This window comes from Pseudonaja textilis, chromosome 4 (genome assembly GCF_049901715.1).
Source record: "Pseudonaja textilis isolate UNSWEBS1 chromosome 4, rPseTex1.2, whole genome shotgun sequence".
Classification (NCBI taxonomy): domain Eukaryota; kingdom Metazoa; phylum Chordata; class Lepidosauria; order Squamata; family Elapidae; genus Pseudonaja; species Pseudonaja textilis.
The window spans coordinates 74,502,959-74,528,647 of NC_141993.1; the positions used below are offsets into that span (position 1 = coordinate 74,502,959).

The window sequence follows — 25,689 nt, forward strand, 5'->3', positions numbered from 1 at the left end:
CTATATAAAAACATTTCAGATGATTTTTTATTAGGATCACAGCAAGAAATAATTGTGTTTATCTCTACTGTTACATGCACAGAAATTATGAGCCCATCTCCACCTCAGCAAATTCTAATTGATTTTTTTTTTTTTTTAGGGAGGAGAGAAGTATGCATACTAAATTTATATAACATTGCATCTAATTCTTCCTTCCCCCTAAAGAAAAAGAGACATCACTTGGATCCTTTTGTATACTATTATGCTTCTGACAATTTTGGTAATCTCCATGGCTTCATCTTTAACTGTCATTCCAACATCACAACACTGTTCTAGAAAATTAGATTCTATGAAGGGAACTGATCTAGTCATCTTCTCAAAATCAAGTTGTTCCCAGGAATGTTGGTTGTTCAGGTTAGCAATTGTAATATTTATGTGCAGTTTTTCATAAATAATAACAATAGATTTGTCTATCTATTGAATACTTCTAAAGAGTTTCACAAAACAAATCAGCATGGATTCAAAGAACACTAATTACATGTTTATAAGAAGTCTATGTATGTGATTTGGAAAGTTGAGTGTATGGACTCTTTCACTTCCAAACCAAAAGGGCCCAACAATATAAAATGGCCAGCAGGACATAGACAGATCTCAATGCCTGGTCATATCATCACTCACATTTTTATGAAGAGTTCATATTTGTGGCAATAGAAAAATAATAACTTTAAACTGTGTTAGCTACTGCCAGGGGATAAGATGAAGATAATGCTTTTAGAACATGATATAAAAATCCAATTTCCAGAGCATATATCATAGTTAAGATAAATGACAATAAACCCAATGAAGGAACTGATGTGACTAGGAAAATATATAGCAGAAAGTGATACATGCCAGTATAACTACATAAGAGATGATCCACTTTTGAATGTGTCTGTATGTGTTGTATTACATAATGTATTTATGCAATTACAATTTAAGTAAAGCTATTACTGAATACTACAGTGCGTGAGTATCATAAAAATTCAACAAAATTGCTTTCATAGTCTCAAATAGGGGTGTCAAATTTGCAGCCCACAGGCCGATGCATCATGCACTGGCTGACTCCACCCCCAATTTAGGGAAGGGGGAAAAAGTCATGATATGTCATGTGATGACAATGTGACATCATGAGTTTGACACCATGGTCTTGGATGAGGGTAGTTTTTGAAGTCTCTGAAATGCTTCTTACATTATTTTTTTCCTCCACCATATGCTCTTATTTTGTGTTCAACAGTAGTCTCTATGAAAAGTAAGACAAACATTCCAGGACTTTTGAGAAAGAAATGTGAAGCTAAAGATGGTACTTTAAATGGTGAAGTCAAGACAGTACTGCTAAAAGTGGAACAGATAAACATGGCAGAATAAAATGCAAGGAAGTAGCATAGCTCTTTGTAGTTCTTCTTTGGAGAAAACTTGAGATCACCAGCAAGTACTCCAAAAAGCTGTTAAAAAGAACACAAGATAGCAGTCTCCAGCTCGTTTAGAACTCTTTGTAGACAAAATAATAGTCTTCTTGCTAAAATTGTGTCAGTGTCAGTGAAAGGACATTGCATTAATATACTTCTTTTTCTAATAACTTTTGGATATTGCTCAATTTCTCTTCAGCTATTAGGAACCATTGTATACTAGTTGAGTTTTCTTCAATCTCTAGAGAAAGATATTTTAAATGCAAATTTAAGATTTTTTTTTTAAAACAAATATTTTGGAAGTAATAGCAAAGGGTTAGAAGTTTGATTCTAGAAAGTTACAAGTGGACCAAAGAACCAGATGAATTTGAAATAAGATTTTGAAATTATTCCTAAGTATCCTTCCCATGAAAAATGCTTTTTGTTTTGAATTTCCTTTTTTAAAAAATGATAGAATGAGACTTTGCAGGTGGGACAGTAGGAAGGAAATAAAGATCACAATTAAAGAAGAAAATTTGACAAATTTTCTTTCTCTTTATTCGTCATGTTCTTAACTATCATTTTAGTTTTTTCTTTGTTTATTTTTAGTCCAGCTACTTTTCCGTATTCTTCTAATACCAAAGGGTTGTGAAAGTTATGAAATCTGAAACTTTGAAGTATGATTGCACTGTGCAAGAAGATTCAAGCCAAGATATGAAGGGATAGAAGATTCCAAAAAATTCTTCCTAATAAACTACATAGATCTGAAGGTTGAAACATTACATGTGAGTTGTTAACATTAGTAAAATAAAGCTTTCAGAGTCAATCAGTTCTTCAGTGAAATAGTTGATAGTGTCCTAATTTTATAACAGAGAACAAATGTCATGTAATATAAGTGATGAGGAATATGATATGATTGCACTGTACAGACAGAAGTGCCAGCAGAAAATCAGAAATGCCTTGAGAATTTAAGTTGGAAAAAAAATAACAGTGTTGCAGAAAACATGGGTGTTCTTTTCAGCCTGAAATACTGAGGATTGGGCAGTTGTTTCTTTTAGTGGCTGCCTGCTGGCTTCCTAAGTATTGTGCATGTAATAAATTCCATTGGGGTTCTTGGATTGTTTTATATTTCCCTTGATTGAGTTCCTACATGATCATTGAACACAGGAATTTCCTCAGCCCCTTGAGAGTGGCTTGGATAGTCTTGTGCTACTTGGTTAACCTGTGCAACAGATTTCCTGTGAAATCAATGTTTGGCAGGACAAGGGAAAACATTACAGAAGAATGGTGCTGGGACCCAATTTTCATTGTATTAGATATGTTTGTGACTGAGCTGAGGGATGGGTAGAGAAACTGCAATTGTTGTAACTCTGCCTTTGTTTTATCATTCTGTTATACAGAATCTTTGATAGAAAGCACATGTTTTCAAAGTACTGAATGATTTCATACAATTAGAAAAGGGATGCAATTATCTTCAAAACTAGGAGAAAACACTTAGAAAGCACCTGAAGAGCTCAAGTTAAGAAATCAGACTTGGGATGTACTACCTTTGACTACAAAAGTATGACATTTTACTGGAACCACCATAATACAGTAGAAGCCATCAGCTAATACTAAAGGCCTGGAAAATTTGATACTGTTTAGTGAAAAACTGGGGACCTCCCTAGAAGGGGAACTACTGAGAATATTGTTTTGTGCATTTTCCCATGTCATTATAGTTGTGCTACCTCAACGCCCAATCCCACCACCACCCAGCACAGATAAACTCTGTGGCCAAAACACTAATTGCCAGAATCAAACGCCTGGCAGACAAGACACACATAAAGACTGAACTATGCACCCTGACTAAAGTATGACAGCTAACGGCTTCCACAAAAGCAAAATCACTGGCTTGATCCACAAAAACACACTGAGACATAATGGAGACCTAGAAGATGAACAGACCTATGAAACAGCTGTCCTGCCCTACATAAGAGGTACTGCAGACAAAATCAGCAAGATACTACACAGGCATCACATCAAGACTGCCTTCAAAACAGACAGAAAAATAGCAGCCATCCTTAGAAACCCCAAAGATAAAATTGACCTGGAAAACCAAGTCATGTATGAAATCCCCTGAGCATCATGCCCTTCCACATATATTGGACAGACCAATAGAAGAATAAGTACCCACCTGGATGAACACAAAAATGCAGTAAAAAAGCTGGAACACATTTCTTCACTAGTCCAACACATGAAAGCCATAGGTCATAGCATCGACTTCAATGTCACAAAAACTCTAGCCACTATAGAAAACCCCAGCCACAGAATTATCAGAGAAGCCATAGAGATTGAAAAAAGACCTGAAAACATGAATAGAAGAGATGATTCCACCAGACTGTCAATTGTTTGGAAGCCTGCACTCACAAACAAAAAAATATCCACACGACAAACCAGGCAAACACCTGGGCACAAACAGATCCCCCCTGGTACCTCCAGCTCAAACACACCCCAACCAAGCACCCAGATGAAACCTAGCTTCCTAATAAATGATAGCCGTCCATTTACTTGGAGCCAAGCTGCACTAAAAGCCTCCAACACAGAAACACAATGTTGCCAGCCCACAAAAAGAGCCACAAAACAGACAGAAGATATTAGAAACACCAATCAAGCAGAACACAGCAAACTCCAAGACCAATAAACACAGACCAAGACTCCCAACCAATCAGGATGAAGAAAAAAAACATTCTGGCACAGCAGTAGCCAAACTTGGTAGCCCCAAGTTTAAAACTGAAATGGTTGTGAAAGTCTGACTCACAGACGAACACAATACAGAAGCCTGATGATGGCAGATGAGATTCTGCCAAAATGTTGCTACAACTTTAAAAGCACACTATAATGACGTGGGAAAATACCTGAACAAAGCTGAATACCATACATGTAAGTACCCATGAAAACTTAAAAAAAACATATGTATGTATGTATGCATGCATGTATATATGTAGGTATGTAGGTCTAGGTGTGTTCGGGTCTTTTCCCATGTAAGATTAAGAGTATCTTGGCAATGTTTCGGTGAGGTCCCACTCACCATCCTCAGGCTGGTGCTTTCGGCTTCGAATGGTGCGATCGGAGCTGCTGTTTCTCTATAAATACTGGTGAGTGCTTGCACTGGCACGAAGCCGAAAGCACCAGCCTGAGGATGGCGAGTGGGACCTCGCCGAAACGTCACCAAGATACTCTTAATCTTACACGAGAAAAAACCTGAACACACCTAGACCTACATACCTGTACCCATGAAAATATATATATATTATTCAGCTTTGTACATGCATGTAAGTACCCACAAAAACTTAAGAAAACACACACACACACACACATAGACACACACACACACATCCCCACAATATCCATCTCTTTCCCTTCCTGAGTATTGGCATTGTCAGCAAGCCAAGCAGAACAAATATGAGTATACATTAAACATTTATAAGATAAACTTTCAATTTTAAAGAAAAGGGGAAAGCGCCTTGCTGTTTAATGTTACCATTTATATGCTGATTAGGGAAATCTGGGAGTTGAAATCCTCACATCTTAAAATTGCTATGGTTGAGAAACATTGATTTAGAAGATGAAATGGGCTATAATACGTTTATCCATGACTTGATATTGTAAATCAGAAAGTATCCTGGTCAGCAAGGGTAAATAAAGGTAGAAACTCTATGTGGTTTACTTATGCTTTGATTCAGCTATTGATTCATCCTGTGTTAAATTAAACCTCTGTTGCACATCACATCACTATAGCCAGACCAGACTAGCTGAAGAGGAAAGGGATAGAAAAACAATCTTGGTACTCTAAAGCCTTTTTAACCTTATGATTGGGAATTAACCTAGGGTAAGAAAAATATAACCCATTTATAAATCATATGCTTGTACTCAGTAATACAGCCTTAGACTATTTCCTCTACTGCATATTTATCCAAAATTATCATACTTTGGGTGTGAAGATGTAGCTCTCTGAAAAAGTGAAGTGAAGCTTGGAAATATGGGGGGGAAATATCCTGTGGTAATCAATCAAGGTGGGAGATTGAATTATAGTGGCAATCATTGCACTGTTGGAGGATTTGAAGGGGACAGATTGTCCTAGAGGAAATCTATGTAGTTGCTAAAAGTTGGCATTGATTTAATGGTGCCTTATCAATCAATTACATTTATGTAAAAGATAAGAAATTATTATATAAAGTACTTTGAGGACTTTTATAAAATGTCCCTGGTGCTGAGCTAGCAATGTGTAATTGGTTATAACATTCAAGTTTCAAGAAGAGAAAGTTCAAATTCGTACATTGTCATGTATCTTTTATCGCTTCCTTCCTGGTGTTAACTGTAGTACAGCTAATTAAATGGTAAAACATTTATGTAACAAAAGCTACCATGTTGTTATCAACATAGTTAGATTTATTAGAAATTCATAGACAATTACATATTTCATAAAGGCCATGGAATTGTGTCAGGTTGAATATGTGAACCAGGCATTGAAGGTAGTTCTAAAGAAGTTGTACTATCCTTCCCCCTTCCCGTGACCTTTAACCAACCGATCTGATCTTCCCAGAGAAGAGGAATGCCATACATCTTTTATGAGATACTGTTTAAGCATTGGCTGGTTTTAGGATTTACACAATCATCTATAATTTCATAAGTCACTGTTAATATATTATGGAAACAGTTGATGTTAAAGAACACATTAGTAAGTGTTTTGAACCAATAGAACAAAAAGCAGCATTCTGGAGGAAACATTGATTGTAGAAATGCAGGTACACAATAGTGTATCTCCAATTGAGATCCAAAAGCATAGCTATAGTAGAAATGGGAAGGACTTTTCATAGCAATAGATTTAATCAATCCTTTCCTATGTCTGTTACAGTTACAACCTGAATCCAAGTTTAACCTGATAGTTAAACATCTAACATATTAATTTTAACTTTTTTTCCTGAACCGAATAAGCCTTTAGGATGAGAAGCAAAGATTTTTTTTAAAAAAACAAGAAAGTTCATATTATATACAAGACAGACAGTATATTAGAAATTGGTTAGACAATTGGTATATTAAACAGTTGACTAGATATAGACTAAATAAGAAACTTTGTTATAAGAAACTGGCATAAGAACTGGAGTCCTAAATAGTTTAGACATGGAAATAACTAATTAACTGGGTGACTGAAAAAGAAATCCAAAAACTAAACAAAGTAATTCCTGCCTTCTTAACAAACTTGCTTGAAATGTTAGGGGATATCACAAGGATGTTATCTGAATGGAACACAATTAAATTGTACAGCAAACTTATGTGTAAAATATGTGTTCTGGGCTAGTAAACAGTATATTTTATTTCAGGACCTGTTTCCGATAAAATTATTATGAATGTATTAATTAACAGCCCAAAATGAATGGACAACATATTCTATGAATAACATACAATATTAAACACAATGGCTATGTGTACTTATGGAGTCCCAATAAGGTTGATTGCATTCCCTCCTTATGGTCAAATAATTGTAAAATTAAAACAAAGGCACAATTATTATTATTTTAAAAAAGTAAAACAGATTCCCTCCATCTCTGCTTATGAATACATATGTATCTATACTGTATATGTGAATAAAATTTAGGTTTCTTTCACTAACTCTTCTAATTGGGGTTGATCTTGCTGGCTATTCTAGCCCTAAAACTGACAGTCCTGAGGGTATAAATTAGTAACATTCAATAACTTAAGCAGATTTAATAGATTTAATGTGATTCAAGAGCCAATTTGATGTAGTGGTTATAGAATCAGGCTAGAAACAAGGAAAGTGTGAGTTATAGTCCTACTTTAGGCATAAAGCCAGCAGTGTAACTTTGGGCTAGTCATTGTCTCTTAACTGTAGGAAGGAGACAATGAGAAATTTTGCCAAGAAAACTGAAGGAGTAAGTCTAGGCATTCATCACAACAATAATTGTGTCATCCAAGCACCTTTAGGTCCCTCAATTTATCCTCTCTTGTTAACAGAGAGCTGATAGCTGGGCAAGAAAATAGAGATCTTCCACATTGTTTGCAAAGCTCATTGGCCTTAGGAAGGTTAAAAAAAAAAACTTAATTCAGTGGCCCCCAACCTTAATTCAGTGGCCCCCATTGAATTCAGTGGTCCCACTAGGGACCACTTCCATGGATATAGGTTTTTCTGCAGATTGGAGAAAGCATGGTTTCGCATGCTGCCTGCATTCTGCAGATGGGACTTTACTTGTTTGTGTGGCTCAGTTGCTGGCATGCCAGAGACTGATGCCAGTCCACAGCCCAGGGGTTGGGTACTCGTACTTAGTTGATTCATTTTTACAGATTGTTTTTGAGATCCTCCCCTGTCCTCAAGCCATGATTTCTGAGGTATGATCTTCTCCTTACGCTTTTAACACATACTTTACCTTGATATAATCTCTTCTTTAAATAATGTATTACTCTTTTGCTTTTTATAGAATCGTAGAGTTTGAAGGAGCTAAGAAGTCCATCTCCAATGCCATGTAAAAAGAATATATTTTTTAGAAATTTACAGTTTCTAAAATGTTGGGCAATATTTTGGAATAAATTTTTAGTCAAAGATTAAGAAAATGTTATTGTACACTGTTTAGTACCACAGATTTTGCAGAAATCAAATTTATTTTAGTGGCTCTTACAGATGTATCTCCATAGAAATTTGGGGTGGGTTTCTATAACATTTTTCTCATCATCTTAGGCCAGCAAATCATGCGTTTTCAAAGTGGTATGAATAACTAAATGTATTTTCTGCAGGGAATGTTCTGCTCTTTTGCTATTTGAAAAAAAATATGAAAAATGAACAATATGTTTCCAAATTGTCATCTACAGAAACTTCATAGGCCTTGACTTTACAGTGCTTTAGTCAAATCCCTAAGCATAAAGTCAATTTTAATTTATTTGGTAAAATTGGAAAATTAATATTTTATAGAGACTGAGGCAGATCTTGAATGTGCTACATTTTATGACCTAGAGTTTTGCAATTACTAAAGAGGTACATTTTATTTCTTTAACAGTATACTCACTGTTTTAAAAATTCCCACTATAAAATATTGTATATTGTTACCTTGGAGCATTTGATAAATTCATTTTAGTTTTGTTTCCGATGAATTGATTAAAAACACAATAGGAACTTGTCTGTTTCATTTTTAACAAAGTTGAATAATAATAAAGTTTCAGAAGTTATATGAAGAAACCTGTAGAATACATTTTGACTGACTGCCTTTTATCAGAGATGGTAAAAAGGGTAGGACAACCTGAATTAAGATCCTGTCTGGATATAAAGATCTTCATTCTAGATTTCAAATGAGTGATATGCCTGTTGAGACTGTCCTTCTCCTCTCTCTCTCATCCTGTTATTCAATATTTTTAACATTCTAAAATGTCAAATGTTTCATATTATTTCATGAATCATAAAAACATGGTTTAATCTTGTATCACAATGTGAAAAATATAGAAATATATGTGGCATGGCAAAATTAAGACGATCGACTTGGTAATCTTGGCCATTGGGAGGTCCATTCATTCTGCAGTCACTGAGTTTAAAACAATTTTACATTCATCTGAATTTGGTGTATCATTGACAACTAGTTGAGAACTGAGGAAAAGCAGACTCACACAGTTTTTTTTCATTATATATGTTGAAATATATTGTTCATGTATTTAGTACCACTGCTAACTAGTAGACAGCAATGTTTATAAGTTCATAGTTGTATCTATAGTACTCTCTATGTCCTTTCCTCTCTATAAAACTTTCCTGTTTCCTGTCAGAGTTAAGCAGGAAAGCACATATGGACTATGCACTGTTTGTTCTGTAGAGCTTTTCCAACTCAAAGCCTCGTTCAAAGCAAACAAACACCAAACAGAGATAAAAGCAAAACCTTTTTAATGCTTCTCTGTGAATTCCGTTCATTCACAGTAAAACTCTATTAAAAAACTAATTGTCCCAGATAAGAACAAGCCTTGCCAAGGTTGTGCAAGGCTTCCAAGAACACTAGATTAAATTGAAAAGAAATAATAAAAACTAAAAGGCTCCAATCACAAACCAGGACTGTCCAAACTTCCACAAGACTTGAAGTGCAATAACTTCTTTGCTTCCTGCAAAGAATCCCACCTCTGACGGCTGGCTTTTAGCTGCATCTGGGAAGGGAGTTTAAAAGAGATGCATGCTGAGTGTGACATCTGCTGGGAGCAAATGTGAGTTTATCTTGAGTTTATTTTGTGTGTACTTTGGTTATCTGCATTCCTGGCATCCTCTCAACTGTATTGAGTTATTGCTGTGTCTTCTTGTCTGGAATTCCTTCTCCTGCCCTGCCGGACTAATTGCCTCATTTTGCCTTGTTTGGACTTATAGTTACAGTTTTTGTTGACCATGTTTTGGACTTGATTCTCTGCAGCCAAAGGCTGTTCCTGGGAGAGTTCTTCTCCAGTCACATGGTAACCAGGACATTGGAGGCAAAGTTGGAGCTAATAAAGGGAATCCTACTGATTATCTGATTGTGTTGCCTATGTGCCACACCCCAGGTCCTCACACACCAAGAGATCAACTCAATAAGCAAAAATTCCTGGGAATATAAAAAAATGTTAAAGCCTGTCCCAAAATTATTGTAATGTTATTATTGGCTCTAATCCAATTGGGAATGTGGTCGATGCTGCAGTAGAAACAAAAACACCATAATTTCTAGTCTTCTGCATTAAAATCCAGATAGGTGACCTTAGACCAATCACATGCCCCAACCCAATGAGCCTTACAGGATTAATATTGTAAGAAAAATGGATGGTTGGATCATTAGTTACAAAATAAAAGATGCAATATAAATCTGATGATGATGATACCATAGTTGATCCAGATGGACCTTGACAGACTAGAACACTGGGCTGTATCCAACAAGATGAAATTCAAAGTAGAGAAAAATAAAGTCCTACACTTAGGCAAGAAAAACCAAAAGTACACATATAGACTGGGTGAAACTAGGCTCAATAGCAGTAACTGTGAGAGGGATCTTAGAGTCTTAGTGGACAACCCGCTAAATATGAGCCAGTAGTGTGCAGCAGCAGCAGCCAAAAAAGCTAATGCAAACCTAAATTGCATTAACAGAGGAATACAATTGAGATTAAGTGAGGTACTAATACCACTCTATAAAGCCTTAGTAAGACCACACCTAGAGTAATGCATCCAGTTTTGGTCACCACTTTATAAAAAAGACATTGAGACTCTAGAAAAAGTACAGAGAAGAGCAACCAGGATGATTAGGGGACTAGAGACTAAAACATATGAAGAACGGTTACAGGAACTGGGCTTGGCTAGTCTATGAAGAGAAGGACTAGGGGAGACATGATAGCAGTCTTCCAATATTTGAGGGGCTGCCACAGAGAGGAAGGGGTCAAGCTATTTTCTAAAGTGTCTGTAGGCCAGACAAGGAATAATGGATGAAAACTGAACAAGGAGAGATTTAACATGGAAATAAGGAGAAACTTTCTGACAGTGAGAACAATCAACCAATGGAACAGAATTGCCCTCAGAAGTTGTGGGAGCACCATCACTTGAGACCTTCAAGAAGAGATTAGACTGCCATTCGTCAGAAATGGTGTAGGGTCTCCCACTTGGGTGGGGGGTTGGACTAGATGACCTATAAGGTCCCGTCCAACTCTGATTATCTGTTAAATCTGTTATTAGTTGGAAAGAATTCTCTTATTCTCTTATAATTTTACCCTAGGTATTTGGAGAAGATCTAACTATTATTCTTCTCATTATGCTCCAAATTCTGCACTTTATTCAATGATCCATCAAATTACGGAAGCTATTCTGTTGGTTTTTAAGAGGAAGCCTGAAATTAATTCAGAGATGTCACAAATCCCAGGTGCATTTCTTCTAATTTTGAAGCAATTGCTCCAGACTTAACACAACTTTTAAAACTTTAAATCCAGCATTGCTCCCTTGCAATTAGATCTTCCACTGAATAGCTAGCAACTGATCTGTATGTCTTCCAGAAAGCTATTAGGTCTTAAAGAGTCTGTATCTTTTGTATCAAGGGCTATTTTTGTGGTGAGGCTTGCTATGTCCCAGCTGTCCTTTGAATTCAAGAAAGGGAAAACTGTGCTTTGTCTTCATTGCAGTCCTTGTAAGTCATCCTGAAACTGTAATGATTAAAGCATCATGATATTATTTTGTTGAGAAGTGCAATAAAATAAAATGCTAGAAAGTGTAGAAAGGTATTGGCATGTCAATTTCTAAGTCAAAAGCCTCCAAACTCCTTCAGGGAGGTTAAGAGTAGGGGACATAAAAAAGCAATAAAATAGGCTCAAGGGCAAAAAAGGGCAATATAAACTAAAAATATAAACTAACAACGACACATGGGGGAAATGATAATTAAGCCATGAGGAACCAATTTAGTGTAGTGGTTAAGGTTCCTAGCCTAGAAACCAGGAGACTGTGAGTTTTATGCATGAAAAGCCCTGGAGGCTGACTTTGGGTCTCTCTCTCTCTCTCTCTCTCTCTCTCTCTCTCTCTCTCTCTCTCTCTCTCTCTCTCTCAGCCCAACTCTCTTTTCAATGCTGTTGTGAAAATAGGATGAGGAAAGAACATTGGCATGATCACTTCTCTGAGTTGTATATGAAAACAGGCAGGATAAAAATCTTTTAAAAATCAGTAATGTGATGGTGATTTTCATATTCTAGATAGTTTATAGGACTTGATAGTTGAGGATATTTTTAAGGCGATTCTCTTCCTTTCCTAGTGGCCATTTTCAGTCAGCAATCTTGGGATGAGGAAAGCAATTGCTTGTATCTTATTCAAACAAAATTGAATCTAGTTTAGATTAATCATCAAGAATATTATTTCTCAATCATAGGAACTTTAAGGTTCACATGATGGCTAGGAAATTCTGGAATTTTACATGTTGTAAAGTTGCAAAGCAGCGGCTCCCAACCTTTTGGGCAGCAGGGATCAGTTCTGTGGTTTTTCCACAGACTGGAGGGGGCATGGTTTTGCATGCTACCTGCACCCCGCAGATGGGGCTTTGCTGTCATGCTGCAGACTGGTGCCAGTCCATGGACTGGGGGTTGGGGACCTCTGTTGTAAAGGAACTAGAAGGAACATACTGCCAATTCTCCCCCCGCCCCCTGTGAAGTCCATGAATAGAGTCATGCAACTTCTCAGTTGTAGCCCTGTTTTATAAACCACTAAGTCCTTGGAAAGGTGGATGGCATCTATAAGTATTCTGAAAACAAATGAAAGTAGTATCATTCCAGCATACATTCAGAGGTTATTAAAATGAGGACCCAGATTGTTGGGGCAATATGCTGACATTGCAAACCACCCAGAAAGTGCTGTAAAGCACTATAGAGTGCTACATATGTCTAAGTGCTACTGCTATTTAATCAGGTTTTTTTTTTTTTGTGGAAGAGAGCTATGTACGTCCAGAAGAGAAAATATTCAGACTAATATATCCAAAAAAGAAAGTTGCCTTATTGGATCTGACAATTTATCATCAAATAAAGCCTGGAAAAATATATATTCAATGACTTTTTAAGCATTGTTTGTACCTTGTGTTCCGGGTCTGACAGGCTCCAAGAACCCGGAAAGACAGATAAAGTTGCTTCCAGTTTCTGTTCTGTAGATAGAAATCCTGCCAAGCTAAACAAGTATTATAAAGATATAGTCTGAGAATTGCTGAGGAGCAGTAATCTTAATTCTCTTTCTCCTAACCAAACTATCTAAACTTAACTACTTCTTGGATCTCTGGACTGCATCCCCTCCTTCCTGAGAATCCAGACTACAGAAACAGAAGTAATTTCTTCATGATCATCCCATGTGTAGCATATTGCAATAGTCCACATGTGAGGTGACTAGGGCAAGAATTACTTTCTTGCATGCAACATACGTATTTCTACTTAATGGACAAATTACTTAATGAACAAAAAAGCTCTCAACCCCACTATAAATTAAACTTCTTCAGTTGAACAGATGCATATACTGAAGTCATTATATGTGTTTACTCATAAGACAATTCCACATTAATTCATGAATTTATTTTAATCTGACTTTAAATACAAACCACAGTTATCCTTCTTTTAAAAAACACTATAAAAACCATCTTCTCCCCAAATACACATAATTAGACAGATATTAAGCCTGAACATTAATCCAAGAAGAAAGGAACAGATCAGGTTCCATTGGAATTTGAAAGAGTATATTGTTTCTTTTTCTTGTATTAAGTAATTACCAGAATTATGTAAATGAAATTAGCAAATATGAAGCAATAACCACGATTAGCCTCATAGTGAAGAAAGACATTTTGTAATCCCTCTGTTAGTTTTCTGCAGCTTGCAAACTATTTACTTTTTCTGAACTTTACTTGAAGGGTCTCAAAGCAAATGGAAAACTGCAACTTATTTATAGAAGCAGTGGTTTACCTCTTGCATTATGAAATATTATTATCTATTAAATCTCAAAGCCCTGAATATTTATCACCAATTAAATATCCTTGATTAATTACAAACACATTAAATGTATTAGACATCATCTAAGGAATTAATTCAGAGGTGCCTAATAATTATAACTAATAAAAAATAAAAATGTTAGACAACATGTAAGTATTCCTACTAGATAAAGCAACTGTTTAGCACTAGCATACATAAATAAGCACATTGCCCAGCACCATGTAGATAGGTATTTCACTATCCAACTAGTAGACCACGCCATGAAATCAACCCCACAGTTAAGTTTCCAACTACTTTTATTAACATTACCTAAAATAGAAACTTAAAAGTGGTTTTGTGGTAGAATCTGGCACTGAGTTGAAAGGAGGAGTCTGGCATGTTTCTTACCTATAGGTCAACAATGATAAGCATAACACACTGATCAGCTCACTTTGTGTTCCTTGTACAAATGTTATAAGACCAAAGCACACAGGATGACTGTTAGATAAATACTTTAAAGTTTTAGGAATGATCTCCCTTCAGTCTTTTCCTCCCCACAAGTGAATCAAGGCTACTCAGCTGTTCAACTCTTTTCCTCAACACAGCACCAGATTCTATCACACATTTTGTTGAACCTTCACATTCTTGTAGTTCAGTGAATTAAAGATTTTTATTTGAGGCACCTCTGAACATTATCTCAACATTTTGAACTTTACAACTACTTTAGTCCCTGTCACCTTGCAATAAACTCTGCATATCTTCATCAAAATCAAATTTCTGTACTCTTCATAATAAAGTTCCAAGTATGGTTAATACATGTCAGTACAAATGCTATGTATATTCAGGGATTACCCATCCTACTTTGTGGTGGATCCTCACATTAGAAGGCAACTCAATCTGTTTGCAAGAGAAGAAATTCATCCTGATTCATTTTCAAATATGAAGCATTATTTGAAAAAACCAGAACTCCACTCTCCTCTTACCTAATATAGAAAATGGAGGGGAAAGTGTAAGAATGGGTATAACTTTTTATATATTTCATTGAGGTGGGGAAAAAGTTGTGGGAAGTTAGACCATTACATTGGAGATTAAGTTTACAGTACAGCTTGATCTTCAATTTAATGTACAAGCAATCTTGAATTAAGTTTCCTTGTATTCAACATTGCTAACCAATCTTAAAATAATAATGTCATGAAAATTGGATAATGTTTACAGGCACTTTATAAGGGGATGAGATATGCAAAATTTAAATAAAAGTGGCTCACAGCTTCTCAAGTTAACATGTATATTGTTTGCGGTAGTTTTTAAGGATTCACAGTGTTTCTAGTTTTCTTTTTCCTAGTGAGAGCTCAGCATTTTTTCTCAGTATGTCCAGTAACAGTCCAGAACAGTCCAGAATTATGTACAAAAACCTGACAAATGTATGTATTAATGGTACAATATTGAGCAGCTAAATAAGACAAGACATTAAGCATACTTATTTATATGCTATTATTATTGTTTGTGTATAAAGCAACAAATTATTTTAATCATATGTCAAAATGTAGAAAGTATTATTGGGAAACAGATTTCTTATAAGTAAATCCATGGAAAATCAGAAAGTCGTCTTTAGACCAAAATGACATCAGGAATAAAACAATGTTGATAAAATAGAATGCTTTATTGGCCAAGTGTGATTGGACACACAAGAAATTTGCCTTGGTGTAATTACTTTCAGTATACATAAAAGAAAGATACATTAGTCAGGAGTCGAGAATCATAAGGTAGGACACTTAATGATAGTCATAGGATACAATAAGCAATCGAATTATACTAGGAAACAGTCAATATAAATTGTAAGTATACAAGCAACAAAGTTACAATCATACAGTCACAAGTAGAAGGGGAAGGGTGATAAGGAGTGATGACAAGATTAACAGTAATAGTAGTGCAGACTTTGTAAATAGTTGAACAGGGTTGAGGGAATTATTTATTTAGCAGAGTGATGGCTTTCGGGGAAAAAATGTTCTTGTGTCTAGTTGTTCTGGTTTGCAGTGCTCTATAGTGTTGTTGTTTTTTATAAATTTAATTGGTTTTTAAAAACAAACATAAACAAATAAAACATAAAAACATCAAGCTATCTTCCATCGGTGTACATACAGTGTGCCGGTTGGTTTACAAATTGTTTTGTGCTTCCATTTCATAGTCTTCAATTACAATTACATTGCATGTGATCTCATGTTGTCAATCAAAAATTAAATACCTTGGTATCATTATTAATCAATCATTTGACTATACTTTTATTCATTCATGTTTTACAGGATAGTCATAATTTATTTAGTTTATTTTATAACAGTTCATATTATCATCCCAAATCTTTCCTAAAATCATTTTGTAGATATTAGAAGAAAAACGTACATTGTTATATATTTATTATTTTCTAAAAGTCTACGTATTTCATTACTGTATTTTATTGTTGCATATAGTGTTGTTTTGAGGGAAGGAGTTGAAACAGTTTATGTCTGGGATGTGAGGGGTCTGTAAATATTTTCACAGCCCTCTTTTTGACTCGTGCGGTATACAGGTCTTCAACTAAAGGCAGGGGGGTAGTAACTGTTTTTTCTGCAGTCCTAGTTATCCTCTGAAGTGTGTGTCTGTCCTGTTGGGTTTCAGAACCAAACCATACAGTTATAGAGGTGCAGATGACAGATTCAATAATTCCTCTGTAGAACTGTATCAGCAGCTCCTTGGGCAGTTTGAGCTTTCTGAGTTGGCACAGAAAGAACATTCTTTGTTGTGCTTTTTTTAATAATGTTTTTGTTGTTAGGTGTCCATTTTAGGTGATGTGATATAGTAGAACCTAGAAATTTGAAGGTCTTTACTGTTGACATGGTGTTGTCTAGTATTGTAAGAGGTGGTGGTATGGGAGGGTTTCTTCTAAAGTCTACCACCATTTCTACAGTTTTGAGTGTAGATTGTTCCGATTACACCATGAGGCAAGTTGTATAATCTCCTGTCTGTATGCAGATTCGTCGTTGTCTCGAATGAGACCAAACACTGTTGTGTCATCAGCAAACTTCAGTATTTTAACAGGTGGATCGTTTGAGATGCAGTCATCGGTATATAGGGAGAAGAGAAGTGGAGAAAGCACACAGCCTTGGGGTGTGTGTGTGCTGATTGTACAGGTATTGGATGTGATTCAGCCTACCTTCTCCTGCTGCTTCCTGTATGTTAGGAAGCTTATGATCCACTTACAAGTGTGTTCAGGTACTGCTAGTTGGTTTAATTTACTTAGAAGAATGTCTGGAATGATGGTATTGAATGCTGAACTGATGTCTACAAAGAGGACTCTTGCATAGGTATTTGGAGATTCAAGGTGTTGTAGGATGTAGTACAGAGCCATGTTAACTGCATCATCTGTCAATCTATTTGCTTGGTATGCAAACAGCATGGGATCTAACAGCAGGTCTGTGATGGTTTTCAGATGGGACAGCACAAGCCTTTCATAACTACAGATGTTAGAGCAACTGGTCTGTAGTCATTCAGTTCCTTGATGGAGGGCTTCTTTGGCACTGGGATGATAGTAGAGCATTTGAGGCAGGAAGGAACATAGCACATCTCTAGTGATCTATTGAAGATTCTGGTGAAAATGGGGGCCAATTGGTCAGCACAGACTTTTAAGCAAGAAGGAGTTATCTTGTCTGGCCCTGGTGCTTTTCCTGGCTTTTGTCTGTGAAATAGATCTTGCACTTCTTTTTCTGTGATCACCAGAGGTTGTGAGCCCAATGGATTGGGGCCAATTGTAGAAGGCGAGGCTGTTGTTGGTGTGTTTGAGATGTGGGTTGTGGAGATAGGTGGCTGTAGTTTCCTTTCAAACCTGCAGTAAAACACAGTCAGGTCATCTGCTAGTTGTTGATTTCCTTCTGCCTGGGAAGGAGGTTTGCTGAAGCCAGTGATGCATAAAAACATGAATTATTTTAACAATCATCCTTGTTGATTCCATTTTATGTTCTTTATTCAATGATCAGCTTGAATAAAGGTAAAGTCACTCTTAATTTGAACAAAGAAAGGAGAATATTTAAAACAAACAAACAAAAACTAATCCAAATATTTTTGAAGCATCAGCATAAAGAACCTAAGCACCAGTGACAAGTGTCCAAATAGAAGAAAGATTATGAAGAGAAAGAAAATCCTGTCAGAAAGCTGTTGATATTCTACTGAAAGTATTTCTATTTATTATAATTGCATTAGAACATTCACTATAATAATTAAAATATGTTATATTATTATAAATGTCAAAGGAAAGGCAGCAAGAATGAAAGGAAAAACAACAGAATTAATTTCCTACATATGTGTTAGTTTTTAGCAACATTTTAATTAAATATGACTGTACAAAAAGTGACAATATCTTCTGGTGAGTGCAGATATTGTACAATAGAGTGTAAATCAGATTTTGTCTTCAGAAGGAATCTGAATATGCAAGAGAAGTATTTTTGTATATTTTTTGACTAAAAGGAGAAAATATATAGGCTAATACAGAAAGTTTCACGAAAATGTGAAAGTGAAGATTGTTTTCTGAATGCAAAAAAGAGTAGAATTGACACTGCTGTTGATACTCATTGAAGATGTGAAGTATAAGCTGCCATAGTCTCCCAAGATAAGGGTTCATCTCAAAAAGAGTAGAGCAGAAAAAAGACATTCTATGAGGCTCCTTACAAGGAATAGAACTTCCATATGAGCAACAAGGCTGCTTCTATTTAAGCCACCCCAGGGGCAACAATTGTTCATTAACCCAGACTCCTTCTGTCTTGATTCCCAATTTTAAATGTCATGACTTTGACTTTGGTCCTGGATTGGTTGATGATTGTTCTACAATGTTTGAACTCTTGGAGTTCACTTGACCTCTCTTGTGCCCAGTGTTTCAGACTGGAATTTTTTAAGGTGAATTTGCTAAGTATTTTGGGAAATGTTGTTTTGCTCTGTTTGCACTTTCTTTTGAATTGTTTATTTACTTCAAAAACCTATCAGTAAAATTTGCAATCATCTTTCTATGTGCTTGTGTGTGCTTGGCCTGGGACAGACAATGTGAGGATTACATTTTAAAATGAACATATGAAGAGCAGTGAGTGGGTAAATGGAAAGAAAAACAGGGAGAAAGTCATAGGTGGATGAGAAGATTGGGATGAAAAGCTTGAAGAATTAAAGATAGTACTGTATATGAAATTTTGTATAGATATTGTTCAAGGACAGAAAGGTATAGTGAATAATGTTGATGTAAACAATTTTTATTGTTGTTTTTTTCTCTTATCTTGGGTCCTTTGTTAATGATTTCTTATTCTTTTTCTGTTTTCTGCTGAAAATTATTTACCTTGAAAGGAAATAGCCTTATTAGTATACTTTACATATCTTACTAAAGTTCTTCTTGCACAACTGTATATGGCAATTTGCAGTTCCAAAGTTCTTGTTACCTACAGATTTATAGCAATATTCCTCCACTGATAATCTCGAGAACTGTTGAATACATTTTCAAGGGTCAATATGGTCAACACATCTGGAATGTGCTAAACTGGAGAATGTTGGCATACAATTTAAGTGTAAATTAGAGAAGATTAGGAAGACAAAAATAGGATATAAATTCAATAAACCAGGGAAACAGATGAAGACTGACTCTTATTTCCTTATGTCAGAGGGAACACCAAACATGAGTAACAGATTTACAACCACAATAAATATAATATTGCAGAAGCCAGTAACAAGATAGGCTCCTCCCAAACTCTTCAAAGTTTCTGAAGTCATTATCTAAAGCAAGGAAGTATCATAGATAACCTTCTCAAGCAAGTCTCAGTTTAGCACCTTCCAGATGTATTCCCCATAACTATATTACTCAGCTTTTCCATGAGTTGTGCTTTTGTCTGCAGCAAGCCTTTTATCTTCAATCCTCCAGCCTTTCCTATAATATCAACAGGGCATCCAGAAATACAGTAGTTGTTGCAGCAACTACTGCTTCAGTGTTGCAGAAAAAAGCTACTCCTAAAAATTCATCAGAATATCCATAGATGGAATAGACTCTAACATTGAGCAAATTCATGTGGCAGACTCATCACTTGCAAACTGTTTTTAAGGAAAGTTAGTCTGACTCATCAACAGGATAGTGACAAATGGTCATGACCTTGCAAATAAGAACCATAAAAACTTATGAACCAAATGCAGTAAATCTGCCAGCCATGCCATAAAACACCTTTAATGAGAGAAATTTCAATCTATAAACACAAAACTAATTAATGTGAGAAAAAAACCTAGCAGATATCAAAACACCAGTTCTGATATATCCAGTGCTTGTAGTAATGCAGAAATCAGTCACCAACTTAATATGTCTATCCCATTGAATTGCTATCTCTCTTTTTATTCAAGGATCAGAAAACTGTCAATATACTACAGTACCCTGATTTCATCTATTACATTTTAAAATTATGCAAGTAAAAAGTTGTTGGACTCAATTTTATGTACAGTAGAACCAATAGTACAATCCTAAATAATTGGATAAATATGTCTTGGTCCATCAACAAGCAAGGTACTTTCTAAAATGGATTGGAATGTGGTTTCAAAGTACCACTTTGAATGCAGGTAATCCTCGACTTACAACAGTTTGTTTAGTGACTGTTCAAAGTTACAACAGAATTGAACTATGACCTTTTTTCACATTTATGATCTTTATAGCAACCCCATGATCACATGATCAAAATTCAACTGCTTGGCAACTGGTTTATATTTATGACTGCATCCAAAGATCCTGTGATCATTTTTTCAACCTTGTGACAAGCAACGTTAATGGGGAAGCAAGAGTCACTTAACAATCGGGATACTAACTTATCAACTTAGTAACTGAGGCGAGAAAGGTCATAAAATGGGGCAAAACTCACTTAACAAATATCTCATTTGGCAACAGAAATTTTGTGCTCAATTTGTGATCATAAGTTGAGAACTACCTGTAATTCCATGCCAGAAAAGATCTTGGTTGTCATGATTCTTCCCAGAATTGCCCATACCTATGCTCCCTTCCTTACTCGAGCCATCCATTTTTACATCAAATTATCTCTCATTATCTCTCACAGCAAATTATTGTATACCATTGAGAATTTTTTAAATTACTTGGATCGTTATGCTGTAGTTTATTGGCTTACTTAATAAGAAGAGACAGGACTATATTAAATCTTCTTAAGAATAGATTTCCACAAGGATATTGGCCTCCATATTTTCTACTTGCCTTTCCATTTGCCCTTTCTTTGTCTTCACTATAGTATATAATGAACTAAATCTGTAGTAGTCTCTACATGCTCCTTCTTGATGTTTCTGATTGTCTAGAAAGGTATTTGCATCCCTCTCATTGTCAATTCCATTTATATATTCATCTTGCCTTTCCCCCTTTTTCTTGCTCTATCTCCAATTAATCTCTAATCTATTATGGCATGGGATTTTTTTTCTTGGTAGACCAGACTTAGATATATATGATAATTAATAGTTTCTTTGGTAAACTCTGGTTGGCTAAAAGAGGTGTACAGTATTCTCTCCAATATTGTTGAAGTCACCGTTTGAGAAGCTTTGGCCCTCTTATCCTGTTGATTGAGGAGAACAGAAGTATAATTAGCAAATAAGAGGATCCTTATTTGCTTGTTTGATTGTTTTCTGTGCTCTGTTTTCTCTGTTTGGAACATTGTTAAGCTATTTGCTTCTGCTTGCTTCCTATATTATTACATATCATTCAGTACAAGGATCAAAAGCTCAGAACATAAACCTAGTCAGTGAAATGCATTTGTGCATTCTTAATTGATCCATCATTGATCATTATCAGAAAGGACATCCATGAATAATGTTCATTAAAGAGTTTAATCTATTGTTAGCAATATATAGTTTGCAGTTAGTAATATGTAGTTAGTTATTTGTAATTAGTAGCTGTCATTTCCACACATTTATGATATTGTGGTGTGGTGGCAGCAAATATGTTGTGGTGAAGCAATTCAGTGTTGCACAAAAGAGCTTGTAGTTATTTTTTCCAGTGGTGTGATCTTTTAGTTGGAAATGTGTGGGGTTGAGTTTGTGTATCAAAACTGAAAGGTATGTTCTGTACCACTGAACTATGAAGTGTCATATCCTCAGAATTTCAATTAAGTCATCTTTCACTCTGGATTATTCTCATATTTTTCCAAGCAGCAGCTCCTTTATTTGAAGAGCCTCTCTTATGATTGCTCGTGAACCTATATTCCATTAATCTCACAATAGCACATTCCTGTTTTGTAAATAAAATTGCTCTATTGTTATTTTATTAAGGATATATTTCTTCAATACTTTTTTCTTGCCTTTGACAAGGCTTTTTTGGAGATTTTGCAAGAAATATGTGATGGGTAACAGCACACAATTCCATCTTTAGAGATTGACTCTTGGCTCTTAAAAGAGTTTCATAAGCTTCAAGCCTAGCTCACTACAAAGACAAGTTAAACAACTATTCCTTGAATGTGAATTTATTATAACTTGATACTTTATCAGCCTTTTTTATAAGTTCAAATCTTCTTGGCAGGACTTCTTAACCATTTCTATTTCCAAATGCCAAAAATTGTCAAATAAACTTTGCAAATTACTACAGTATCTCTTTTGTAACTATCCTTAATTAAGCTGCTGAAGTTGGGACAGCTCTGAAAACGACAGCTTTAATGGCTGCCTCTTTGCCTTGGCCAAAAGAGCTTCTTCTGGATCTACCAGAGATTTGTGCTATCCCTGGGATCGACAGGATGCACTCTTTACTTTCACCATCTCTTTGGGATGGTTTAGATCCAATTGGACCATCCAGGAGCAAAGATATCGGCAGCGATCTCAGACCTCCAAGATCGCATGCCGTATTGTTGTGATGCCAGCTCCGCCCTCGCCTGGAAACAACATTCTGAAATTAAATATATCCTTGATTCATGCACTCACCGTGGATCCACACAATATTTAGTAGCTTGGAAACACCTTCCTTCCTCAGAAAATGAGTGAGTAGCCAAATGACATGTAAAAGCACCCATATTACTATGAAAGTTACACCTAAAATACCCTGATAAACCATCCTGAATTGCAAATGTAATGCATGATTTTTTGTTTTTTCCAGGTAGACCAACCTGTTTTTTAAGGAAGGCAGGATGTCAGATCTGTGTATCTGTCATTTCTTTGGTGGAAGAAGAAAAGAGGGTGGGGGAGACTGATAAAGAAATCCTGTCTTGATGTAACCTGAATATATTTAATCTTCTATCCAATTTGTATAACCTACACATGATACATTGGAGAGAGGAAACCCAGATGGCCAGAACCTATCACCTCTGAGAGGCACAGCCAGGAGATGAGAAGACCATAAAAATTCCACAGTGAGCTGAAGGTTAAAATGTACTGAAGGTACATTTTTTTCAAAGATGGAAATCTACTATATTGTTGTATAAGTCTGCATACCTAATGTATGCAGTATAATATACATGATGGATCCAATGGATCCAAACACATACAGAACTTAAGTGGTTTGTTTTTTCCTTTTGTTCCTGTTTCTAGTAACACCTAATACCCCCAAATTCTCTTTTTAATGTTAACTCCCTCCCCTCCCTCTCTCCTTCCTTCCTTCCTTCCTTCCTTCCTTCCTTCCTTCCTTCCTTCCTTCCTTCCTTCCTTCCTTCCTTCCTTCCTTCCTTCCCCACTTTAGTTATACCTGACTTAAGCAACAAACTTTCAACCTTTGTAACATATGTTAAAATAACATACCAAAAGAATGTTAATGATCAACATCCTAATACACCATAAAAGTCTGTTGGCATAAGATCCTTGCGGGTATGACTTGGGCATATAGACAAATACGCTCTATTGTCACAGACATTTTTCAATGCTTAAAATGAAGATTCAAAATGAAAAGTACTCATGGGAACTTATTTGTCAAGCCTATATATTATTATCTCTCATGGTTCCCAATATTTGCTTCAGGAGAATATGAGTGGGATATTATAAGTGAGCTAATATTCTGGTTGTGAGTTTTCTTACTTTGTCATCCAGAGAACAAAATATTATATTTTTTCCTATTGCATTGCCTTTGCATTGACTCAGATTATTATTGTTATTTTTCATATTCTTAGGTATCAAGCAGTAAGGTGGACAATCAACTAATTATTAAAGTATACACTCAGAAAGGTACCATGATACATTAAAATACCTAGGTAGATGAAAACATATTGTCCCGGAAATGAAATAATCATAATACGATACCAGTGAATCAGACATTTTCTTGTCTCTGGTGATGATAGTGAAGAAATGCCTATTTGATTACCTTAATGTGCAGATAATTTTGCATGATAGAAAGCACACATTTTAATATCTGGATTTCTAGCTACCTGTTCCATATTCTAAGGAACTGCTCTTATTTAGATTAAGAAATAAGATAGTTTGTTCCATTTTTGGAGGGCAAGGCCAGCCAGGCTACTGAGTACAGTGAAGAGCAAGCGTTTCACCAAGGATGGTTTCATGCTGCAAACTTCTAGAAAAACAGTTCATAGCCCTGTAAGACAACAAACCAGTGTGTTTTTTAAATGCACAAAATCTTTATTGGAACTAAAGCTTTACCTATGCAGAAGATTACAGAAGACTGTGAATGAATATTTGTCTATGAGAGAACAGTTGTACTCTGCCAGCCATCCCTATCTATATCAGAACCAACAGCACAGACATCTATGAAGGTATTTTGCTTTTCAAGAATTGGACAGATCATAGCAGAACAAATCTGTACACAATATTTTATTGTAACATACACTTTCCTCAAGAATAAGCTATTGCACTGGGTCAATTCCACCCTTGTAAGCTTTGCAGGATGATGTTTTCACATACATGTGTCTTTAATACTCAGTCCTTTTACATTTTGTTTAAAAATATTCAGTTCAAACAAAAGTGTTACAGTCTATAAAGTAGCATATATAGCACTTACCTTTTCTTAAAAGTTCTTCCATTAGTTAGAGTGTAGTGCTGATTTGGTGTGGTTGCTTCTTTTCTGGTTGCTGCTGAACTCTTGACAATGTTCCAAGCTCTAGGCAGGGCTCCCAACAGGATATGATACTCATTGTTTGTAATCCTGGCAGCTGAATGAAAGTCTTTTTGCCTGCTTACAACATCTGACAATCTCCAGATGTCACTTCCATTTGTCTATCTGTATGTTGGTGGTTTATCATATTTCCTACACAAACACCCCTCTCCATTCTGTCTTAGCATTTGCTTTTTCTAAGCCAAGAGCCCAAGTGAGTTGGGGCTGTCTCTGAACATCAGGACATCCTTGAAACCCCTGGGATGAAGCTCAAGTATCACAGTCATCTGAAACACTCAAAGTTGGGTTAGACTTCTGCATCACTGAACAACAGAGAATATATGCATCTGTCATTCAGAGATGGTAACATATCTAGTTCTGCAAATGTTAATGTCATTTCAGTGTGCCTTGTCTTCACCTGGGTCAACCAATCAGTATGCAGGATTTCCATACAACACATAGTTAATATTTGGGTTATGTATGTTGGCCTTTCTGCAATCTACAATTACCCTTATACCTGCTTGCAACATAGGTATGCATCGATGCCTTTGTGTCATTGTGAACAAGCCTAAATTAAGCTTCACTTGGATGCCTGTGAATAAATGTATGTGGAAAACATTTCAGCCTGACTGCAGCTACTTTTCCTAAATGCGGATAACATTCTCAAATTCTCTCCTTCAGAAAATCATGATCCTATTTCTCAAGTGTCAAATATTTATTTAGTTATTTAAATACATTGGCTGCCCAACTCCAGTGAACTCTGGTCAGGATACAGAACTA

The 25,689-nt window shown here is 35.8% G+C and overlaps 1 protein-coding gene across 1 annotated transcript in view; it reads right to left on the reverse strand.

Annotated features, from left to right (window-relative positions):
* BCHE (butyrylcholinesterase) overlaps nucleotides 1-24,901 on the reverse strand; it is a 156,500-nt gene extending 131,599 nt beyond the window's left edge. Inside the window, exon 1 of the mRNA XM_087933394.1 lies at nucleotides 24,817-24,901. Within this exon, the coding sequence (XP_087789520.1) occupies nucleotides 24,817-24,838 (22 nt within the window). The 5' untranslated portion in view covers nucleotides 24,839-24,901. The remainder of the gene's footprint in view (nucleotides 1-24,816) is intronic.
* Between the last annotated feature and the right edge of the window lie 788 nt (nucleotides 24,902-25,689).